This window comes from Babylonia areolata, chromosome 25 (assembly GCF_041734735.1).
Source record: "Babylonia areolata isolate BAREFJ2019XMU chromosome 25, ASM4173473v1, whole genome shotgun sequence".
NCBI classification, from domain to species: Eukaryota; Metazoa; Mollusca; class Gastropoda; order Neogastropoda; family Buccinidae; genus Babylonia; species Babylonia areolata.
Window position 1 is genome coordinate 20,035,206 of NC_134900.1, and position 10,865 is coordinate 20,046,070.

The 10,865-nt window shown below is 37.2% G+C and overlaps 1 protein-coding gene across 1 annotated transcript in view; it reads left to right on the top strand.

The window, feature by feature from the left end:
• The window catches only part of LOC143299639 (protein CFAP276-like), an 8,601-nt gene extending 4,044 nt beyond the window's left edge, over positions 1-4,557 (top strand). Inside the window, exons 3-4 of the mRNA XM_076612939.1 lie at positions 252-370; positions 2,532-4,557. Of these exons, the coding sequence (XP_076469054.1) occupies positions 252-370; positions 2,532-2,602 (190 nt within the window). The 3' untranslated portion in view covers positions 2,603-4,557. The remainder of the gene's footprint in view (positions 1-251; positions 371-2,531) is intronic.
• Positions 4,558-10,865: the final 6,308 nt, after the last annotated feature.

The window sequence follows — 10,865 nt, forward strand, 5'->3', positions numbered from 1 at the left end:
AAATAGTTGGTAGTAATTACCTAACAGAAAACATAAATCATGCAGTGTCAATGCTAGAAATGAAGATTAAGATTTACTGTTTTGATTAAAGCAAGGTACAGGGCCTGACTGGTAACTGCAGGCATATCAACATTGAATTAGTAAGTGTTTTACCACATGACCTTTTGTTGTTAACATTAAATTAGCAGTAACATTTTGTTTGGTGACTTAATTAATCGAAGTTGTTATTTTTTTCATTTCTTGATATGCAGGCGGAAACTGAAGAACAGAGAAGTGATCACACCCAAAAAGCCACCAAGTTTGAACCACCCTCTCAATATCACTAAGCAAAAGAAGATGGATAGCATGTTCAGTGTCAAGAGCGCAGTTGGTAAGATACCTTTGTTTCTTTTTTTAGTTCATGATTTTATCAAATCTGTGCCCATGTTCACCTCAAAGTCCTTTTTTTCTGGCATGGCTTTATGTTACTATGCGTTTTGCTGCTCTTTCAAATTTCTAAATTTTCTGCCTCATTGCATATTTGTTTGTTACCTGCTACAGATACTTTTGTTTTTAAATCTACATTTACAAATGCATTAAGTTTTTTTTAAATGATATTTTTATACAGTACAAGACACAAACAAGTACATATATGAACACACTTTGATGTTGTTATGGTGGACATTGATGAAAAGAAACTTAATTAGTTGCCATTTTAAGTCTTAAGATGAACAGTGAACTTAAATTTCAAATCATCCACAACCTTCGCAAGATCAGGTTTGGATTAAATATTGTGAAAAAAAAAAATCTTTACACTCATACCAGTGATAGTTGTTAAGTCTTCCAGATTAAATTGTATTTCTGAATCATGAATGGTTTATTTCGCTGAGGCTCCAAATCCAGAAAATGTTATTGGGTTGTTCACATTTAAAAGAAAGGATATACAAATTCTGAACAGAACACTTAGAATGGCACTAACTACACCATCAACATGTTTACTGCATATGAATATTTTAAAGTGAATACTGAATGAACTAAAATGAACATATACAAAAACACATACAAAAATTGAACTGACGACAGATCAAAGGCAGACATGTTTTTTTCCAACTCTTGACAAAAGAAAGAAATCACATGGAAAAATTCTAAAAGAAATAAAATGTAATCAGTAGAATAGTACAACAAATTTAACATATAAGAAATGTACATAAATGTACAAAGTGCGAGATGTGTGTTCATTTTATATGTTTGAATTGCTGACTCTATGTTCTCTCATACCAGCTTACTTTTAGTCAGGTAGATCTGTGCAGATATTTATTCAGAACTGCAACGTCTGTAGTGAACATATTTGTTGTTGTTTTGTTTTTCCAAGCCATAGATAATTGAGATACATGAAATAAAACATGATTTAAAATGTTATCACCTCAATTACAGTAATCAATTTATCATGCTAAAAACAAGCTTGAATTTTCATTTTGGATGTGAATCTTGGCCCCGTGGAAAGTCATATTGCTTCCTAGTTTGATGTATGGGGTTCAAACCCTCTCCTGCACCTTTTTTTTCAGGTGTATAATATTTACTACAGAACACATTTTTCAATGGTATTCCTCTCCTGTCCTTGCTCATATTTCATAGAATTTTTTTGTTTCACAATTCTTCCCCTTTACTGCTCTTAATATCACTCTTTTTTTCTTTCAGTTTCTCTCTTTCTACTTCATTTTTTCCCCAGTTACTAGAGAAATTGAGCATGTGTTTGTATATTTATCATGAAATATGATTATGTTTGTCCATGTATCACAAGTAAGTCTTGTAGGTCTTGCCTCTTGTTAGCGGTTATTTCCACAGAAATTTTACTTGCCCAAATCACATTTTTTGTTTGTTTGTTGTTGTTGTTTGTTATGTTGTTCTTGTCAGAACACCGCAATTAGACACTATAGTTATTTAAGAATTAGAATTTGAGTGATTTATTGCAAGCATTGAGCCATATATTTGAACTGATTGAAGGAATACAGTTTGTTCTCTTGATGCATATATATGTATGTATATAATTTTTTTTTATTGTGTGTTACCCTGAGCATGTCAGTATGACTGTTGAAATTCAGTGCATTGAACAAGTTGAATGAAGGGGTAGCATAATTCATTTTCATAGGGAGCACTTGTACTCTATTATTTTTACAGTCTTTCAATTCAGATAACTTTTTGTACTGTCCTGGTGGCACCAACTGAAACAGGGTGAAGATATTCCTCAGCCATCACAGAATAAATCAGTGATGGTAAGGATGGTCAGCTCAGTCAGGATATTGAACGTTATGCAGCCTTCATCACATGGCTGTAAAGATACTGCAGTATGATACATGTGTAGAAAAACACAAATTCACCACCCAAGCAAACCCTGCACTCCCAACATTCAAAAAATGTTCAGCCTATGAAAGTGGGTGTAGCATTCGCTGTGGAAATGATGCAAGTCACCTCTTCACAGTATTGTGCATATTGCTGCTTGCTAGATCATCATGCATGCTGTGTTTGTTTCCTCTCTGTGCATGCTCTACCAGAGAGTCATCATACTCAGTCCACCAACAAGGGATATTCACGCAAGCCCGATGGAGGATTCTTCACCTCTTGAGAAATGAACTTGACTTTTCTCTTTCCCTGGCTCATTGTGTCTCCACTGTTTCTCCTGTCTTTGCTCATTTTATACTTGTCTTAAATTTTGATTTATTTGACCATGAAAACTGCAGTAGAGTGGAATAGTTAACACTGGGAACAACAAAACATGTGCAGCAGAGGAATAGTCTGTATTTTTGTTCCAAACAAGAAGAATTTAAACAATGATTACATGAAATGATTGTTGTTGTTGTTTTAACGATAAACCAGATGAAGAAGGTAAGTTACATTCAAGGATGCATGCTTTCAGTATTTTGATTATCAACGCTTAAGTTAAGAACATGATAGGCAAAATACCTAGTCTACATGTTGCAACATACGTAACAGGATTAGTCACAGGTCAGTATATATGTACAAAGTATTTGCTTGAATCTTTTATTGTTCTTGCATTTTATTTCAAATGTAGATAGTCAATGAGTGCAGTTTTTGTTGTTGTTGTTTTGGAGAAGGGGGTAGAAATCTGTTTCAATGTTTTTTTCTTCACCACTATAGTTGTTGTTGGTACTTACGTTACACAAACATCAGCATTGTGCACTAAGTTAAAATCATGTGTTCAGATTTCAGTCATACTGAATAAGAGGCTGCCTAAATATTCAGCATTATTATTTTATACATAGAATAAGCAGTGCCATACCAAAGTTTTAGTGGTTTTAATGTTCAAGTTTCAAAGGAATGAGTAGATGATTGTTTGAATTTTGTAATGAACTTAGTGAATTTTGTAATGAACTTAGTATAAATGTTGGAATGCACCTTACCAAATGTGGAAACGTCTGTGTCTATGATGTCTGTGCCTTTATTTTATCGTTCTGTTATTTTAGAATTCAGAAGTACTGCCAAATCAATGAAAAAATAAAGAGGAACATGTCATAGTCTCTCATGTCTCTTTAAAACTGGATTCACTCTCTACCTTGAAACAAAAACAAACAACAACAAAAAACAATTTTCACATTGCTTTTCCTTGACTTTTTTTTGTCTCCACAGTTCTTTTCCTAAAGTGAATTGACAAATGTAATGTAGTGCATGAAGTAAAAAAAAAAAAAAAATCAATACAGTCTGTGAGTAAATTGTATGATATTTTGTTGTGGTTTATGGTTGTTGATGCTTTTTGCTGTATGGTTGTTTCAGTCATTTCTTTTATTTTTTCTCATTTGCACAGCGGGAGCTCACTCAGAGGAGACCAACAATGGCTACTCTCGAAAGAGTGATGGAGGTTTCTTTGTGTTTTAGTCCTAATGTTTGCTGTTCTCTTGTCATGTGCAGCTTGCTTTGTATACACTTTCAACATCATTCATTTATCACACATTTTGAACAAAGCAAAGCAGCCTTTCTCCTCTGCTATCCACAATAATGTCTCTTTCTTTAAACTCAGTGCAATTTGTGCAAACTCTTCACCTCACATATCATGTTATTTTCTGTATCAGTCATTTATACACTGACTGCAATGATGAAAATATTTTGTAAAATTCATAATATATCAAAATATGGTTTTGTTAACTGCAGAAAAAGTCAGTTATGTTTTACCAGCAAATAATTAGGACTTAAATCATTCATTGATTTGCATAAATCTAAAAGCAATATTACTAAATTCAAATTCTGTATGCTAAACAATTATCCATGCTCTTCATTTCAACTATTAGAATTATTTTGTTGCTATTTTTTATAAATAAAAAGCTACATTATCAAAAATATTCAATGATAATTTAACAATCATTCAAACTCTCCATTCTAACCCTTACTGGTCTGACTGGTTTTCAGGAATATACTTGATGTATCTGTGATTTTTACCTCAGCATTATTATTATGACAGCATTGTATCAATAAGTATGTGTGTTTTAATCAGATCACTTGAAATCAAGGCTGTATTTTACAAATGTAGAGAAAAATATATATACAATAAAGTAATATGAAAAAACATATATGTGCTTTGTGTGTGTGTTTGTGTGTGTGTGTGTGTGTGTGTGTGTGTGTGTGTGTGTGTGTGTGTGTGTGTGACACATGTAATTATGGGAGGAGTGTGGGATGCTTAATGTATGAAATTTGTATTTATATATGAGCTAGCATATTCTTGTATACGAGACAGTGTTTATTTTTAACTTGGGTGTGATTGGATTATTGATACGTGTTTGAAGCTTGTATATGACTGTACATGAAGGTGCAGGCATATTTACAGGCTCATTCACACACACACACACACACACACACACACACACACACACACACACACACACACACACACACAAGTGAAAAGGTGCTAAACTGAAGAACGATTGAATGAACACACACACCAGCTGATGTAAAATTATACTTAAAAAAAAACGTTTTAGAAAATACAAAGAAAATCATCACAAGACTACTGCAGGAAATACAGAGTGGTGGCCCTGTGGACCTAGTGCCCTGCTCAAAAGTGAGGGTCCTGAGTCATGCATGGATGAGGATTTTTTTTCTCCTCACTCCTCGTGGTCTGTGTGCTAGTCTTTTGCATGAGATGTTGAACCAAGGTTTTACATGCAACTTTTTATTCATGCATGTGAAAGAGAGAGTTTTCCCTGGCAAAATGATGTTGAAAATTCTCCTCTGTTTGGGAAACAAATATGAGCACAGACAGTTAAAAAAAAAAAAAAGGAAGGAAGAAGAAGAAAAGAGTGGCACTGCACTTGAATGAATTGTTCTCCCATGGAGGGAGTAATCCACATTGGAAACATAAAAGTGTGCTGTGAATAGATACTAATACAAATTATGATACAGTGGAATGCAAAACAATGCTGTACAACACTACACAATACATTACAACAGAATGAATGCAGAACTGGTGACAAAAATATCTTTTTAAAAGCAGTCTTCCAGAGTGGACAAGATACACAGATCTCCAGTGGACAGCTCTTCAATTGCAATGAAAGGCAACCCATATAAGTCCTGTGTGCAATCTCCACCTCCATTCTTTCAGTGAACACCAAATGCCTGCCAACCTCCCACCTACAACAACAACAACAACAACAAATTTCCAGTTCCATGCACCCAAGTTCATATAATGTACTATACACATAGAACTCATTATAACCAAAAAGCAACAACTTTCTAATGCCCTATCAGAGTGCTCTCTAAGGAGCTTGCCTGTGTTCCTTCCCTCAAGCGATGCAAATCATCTCTCTCTATCAACATATCTTTCAATAACACAGATGCCCTCCCGGTTGCGAGTACAGTTGGTGAATTTAAAGGCTGTGCCACCTGGGTGTAATTGCTGGGAGTAGTTACAGTGGCAGGACAGGTCTACGGTAGTAGCTGGAACATGAAAATGCCAGTAGATAATCAAAGGGTTTTTTTTCTCTCTCTCTCTTCTTGGGCATCCCCACCCCACCTCACTATTTATGTGGCAATTAAGTGTGATCAAATTTTTGATGGTTGATGAACTACTGAGGAAGAAGAAAAAGAAATCATATAAAACTCAAACAAGCAGGGAAAGAGAGGAATTCAAAAGAATGCACAAAATATCTCGGGATCATCGGATGGAAATAGACATGACATAGTTCATGGGACCCAATTAAAGATGACAGAAATGCAGTGGGTGCTCTTCAAGGGTTAAATCAAAGGACCCATAAATACAGCTTTGGCCATCGGGTCAGCCGTGATTTCACACCCACTAGTCTCAGTAATGGGCTCGGCATAGAATGACAGCTAGGGTGCAGTCCTCTCCTTCTGTTTTAACCAGAGGTACCCTGACCATTCACACATGGGTCAATTGAGGAAACTCGGAGTAAAGTGCCTTTTGCAGGGACACAACACCTTGCCGAAACCAGACCTCGAATCACTGGTGAAAAAAGATCAGAAGTCCAACACCCGATTCTGCCACGCCGGCGCCGCCTCACACTCGATCTCTCGAAAAAACAAATCCCAGCATGGTAACACTGAACACTGCATCACAAGCCAGACTTTTTAAGGCCCTGATTATAATAAACAATGCTCGATATGCATAGTACGACCACCTGGAATTTCAGTAATGAACTCTGCATTCTAAAAAATGATTGTTGAATATGGATATATAGATACTAATGAAGCTATGTAATATTTCTCTCCACAAGCGTGAATTTGATACCAAAAAAATCATAATTAAGTTACAAGCTTCCAGGCTTTCAATTGTGAATAAAGATGCAATTGAAGCATAAAAAGAAATTATGTATATCTATATATATTTTTGTTTATTTCTTGCTCCTGTTTAGCCGGATTAACATTCGGTTGATATCAGTTATGCCTAGGCTACTGATCAATTCTTGCTTACACATTCTTTTCAGTGTGAATGTAAACCTGTGTAGTTTACCAACTGAAGTCTTCACTGAATAACTCGAACACCACTTACAGATAATTAAAATGGAAAAGAAAAAAAACACAAAAACATCCCCTCAAAAACCATGCTGTGAATATGGTGTGTGTGTGTGTGTGTGTGTGTTCCAATGTTGTCTTTATTTGGGGGGTGGGGGGGGGGAGTATCTTAACCGTAAAGTTTTGTATCAGTTTGAACAGGCGCAGAGTACGACGTCACATGTAGTTTCCAATGACCGAGGGAGGGATCATGACCAGTGTGACCGTCACCTCCCATTGGTTATAGCTACTGTCCGTCCACTGGACAGCTCCCATCCAATCAGCTGCTGACCCGCCACTGTCAGCCTCTTTCATTGGTTGCTTGAAACTTAGAGTGCATCCAATCAAAGAAACAAGTAGGTACTATTGCGCTATCAGTGTCTCACTGTCTATCATCCAGTGGAGGAGGGATGGAGGTGCAGACCTCTTCTGCAGCCAGCTTCTATGGCTGCGTCTTCAGCCAGCAACTGGACCAGTCCTTTCGTTATCAAGACGTATGCAAAAATAAAATAAAATAAAATAAAATAAAATAAAAATAAAATAAAATAAATAAATAAATAATTTTTTTTTAATCTGCGAGAGAAGTGGGAGGGAAAACATCGCGGCCGAAGAATGTGCTGGCTGGAGATACGCGCTGCCACACTACGAGACTGCCTCTTCCAAACCATCATAGTTGTTGTTCAAGCTCCAAAGCATATACACCAACAGGTAGAGATCCATTGTCTCCACTGAGAAACGGAAGCGTGGCAGAAATGGACGGGAAGAGGTATGCAGGATACTGACCACTAGAAAGAGAGAGAGGGAGTCATAGATCGAGGCAGCCAAAGACATGTAAAGTAAATCTATCAATATGTCAGACACTGAGTCAGCTTGCACACGAAACACATTTTGAAGAGGGGATCGGGCGTGTCTTTCTTACAAATTTTCAAGCAACCAAAAAAAACGAAACAACAACAACAACAACAACAAACAAACCAAAACAACAACTTGAAAACAAAACAAAACAAACAAAAAAAGCATGCAAAAAAAAAACACAACCCAACTTTTTATTGTTTTCCCTTATGGCTTTTATATTTGATGCTGAATGACGACTGAGTTTTATTTTTCTGGCAGTCAGTGATTTCTCAGTTATCTTCCTGAGTGCTACCTTCCACCTGGTTGCTTACCAGTATATCGCGTGCCATGTGTGCGTCATTGTGTGCGTGAGAGAGAGAGAGAGAGAGAGAGAGAGAGAGAGAGAGAGTTGTGCGTGTTGATTTGTGTAAATCCATTTGTTCTTTCCTTTGTGTTCTTGGAAAGCTCATGAGACGAACAGGCTTTGGAGACACCATATTGTTCTGTCGTGCATCTGCACTATCTGCATGGTGGCTCCACTGAAGCCGTTATGGCCGGGAAACAATAACCGTGCAATCAGAGTCAACATGTCTCATGGACACGGGCATGCTCATAACCGTCCGCATCATCTCTTCAGTTTCGCACTGTGCCACTCACCACCACCACCACTGACCATCACACCGCCCCCCTCAGTCATGATCTAAACCCCCCCTCAAAGTTCTAAATTTGTCCCAAACGACAGAACATTCCATTTCAAACACATTGCAACTTATTTGAGGGTGGAATGATTCGATCTGGACCTAAGCAAGAATAACTCCCCCACCCGTTCCAAAACCAAAATAGTATGTATATAGGTTATTTTGAGCGAATACATGCACCCGGAAATCAATCCGAGCACGGAGTCTTTCACCAGAGTCCATGAGAAGACACACCAGCACCATTATGGTACAAGCTAGGTCTTTCTCTTGTGTCTCTGGGCATTTTACTCCGTACCTCGCAAGAACTGGAAACCAGTGCATGGGTCCAAAATTAATACGAGCGAAAGCAAACTCTGCATGCCATACTGGGATGGAGCGGCATGTTGCCGTGTCGAAGGAGTGCCAGTCCAGTCCCACTGAGATAACCGGGCTCTTGGATATTTTCTTCCTTTCTTTCTTTAACACGACTAGCATCAACTTGCTGATGATTCTGTTGTACGGATCAATGCATGCTGGGTATATTTATGTTTCCATAACGCACCGAACGCTGTCGTGGATTACAGGATCTTTAACGTGCGTATTGGATCTCAGTTTTGCATGCGAAGGGGGTTCACAGGTGCGCCGAACCGGGGATTGAACCAGCCAGGAAACGCGGGGGCAAAAATCCAGCGCTCTAACCATTCGGCTACCACAGATGGGTAAACCAGGCATACGGATGCGGATACGGTTAATAAATTTCATTAATCATTTACGATAGGCCATTGCCCTTCATGATGGTGTGATGCTAAGCAACCTTTAAACATATCAATTAAGCAGAGAGCTTTCCGGCTGTCATGGACAGCTCTTCATAGCAACTGAACAGCTGTGGATATAAACTTAAATGCTTTGTAAAAAAAAATAATAATAATAAAAATAAAAAAAAAATAAAAAAATCGTCTGGTTTCTAACTACACATACATACTTTCATGCCATTAGACTCAATCGAAAATAAGGGATGTTTATAATACTTTAACGCTGTTAAATTAGGACAGTTTAACAAAGAATGTATAGCTCTTCATGTCATTACACAATGGACATATTAAATCATATCCAGGATGACACAATATTTGTGACGATGTGCTGCAATTCTTGAGAACAAGAGAGCTGAAAAACAACAACAAAAAGCAAACAAAAACAAAACAAAACAAACAAAAACAACAACAACAAACAAACAAACAAAAAAAACCCCAATGGTCAGTGGAAGAGATCGAGGAGGGAGGGAAGGGAGGATGACTCAGGGGCAATGGTGATTTCTTATTGTCCGGTTCATTTATCATATTCATCATTTGTGTCACGGCTTTTCGGCTTTATCAGCCTTTTGCCTGAGATTTTTAGGATCTTTTTTAATCGTTTATAAGAGTGTGAAATTACTTATAGTGTCAAGGCTATATCTTCCAATGGAGAAATTTATTTGGAAGCCATGCACAATCTTTCCAGTCTTATAAACTTTTGAAAGTTTTAAGTGTTCCTGCAGTGGCAACGTGACTGTGCAGATTATTCCATAAGTTAACAACCCCTTTAGTGAGAAAGTGTGAAAAAAGGTTTGATTTGGTGAATGTTTTCGTGAGTTTTAGTGAGGTCCCCTGGTGTGAGTATTGTCCTTTAGAGTAAAAATATTTTGTGTTGTGCTCTTATCATAACGTCCATGTAAACTTGTATATGTCTCGATCATATCACCCCTCAGCCTGCGATATTCAATGATCGGGAGTTTCAGACTACACTTACAGTCTCTCTTCGTAGAACATATTACCCATCCCTATAATTTGCTTGCTCTGCACATTTTCTATCAAGCCAATATATTTTCTAAGGTAGGGGGACCATACTACATTACCATAATTATTCATGGACTGGTCTAACTAATACTTTGGCACCATTATATCTTTATTTTTTAAACTGGATAAAATGAATGATCATGCCTGATTCTATTTGCCTTTTTTCTTTTCTTCTTTTTTTCCCTGTAGCAAGAATGTGCCGTTGAAAAGTTAGATTTTCATCCATAAAAACTCCCAAATTCTCAGTTTCTTTTAGAGTTGATATGGTAAGTGTAGTTTGGGTTACCTTTGTTTTGTCTTGTCTATAATCCTGTGATAATCCTTGTACAGGGCAACAATTCACAATAGGGGGGTACGCTCTAGGAGACTGATGTCTATGTATGACTGTTAAGCCCCCTAGTTCAGCCGGGGGAACCCAGGTCCCACACGGCATCAACATGAAGTATTATACTTCATTTGTCAAATATTTGTCCATTTGACTAGTTTGTCTATACTTTCTTGGAGAAAAATTTGCTTTTCGTTATTA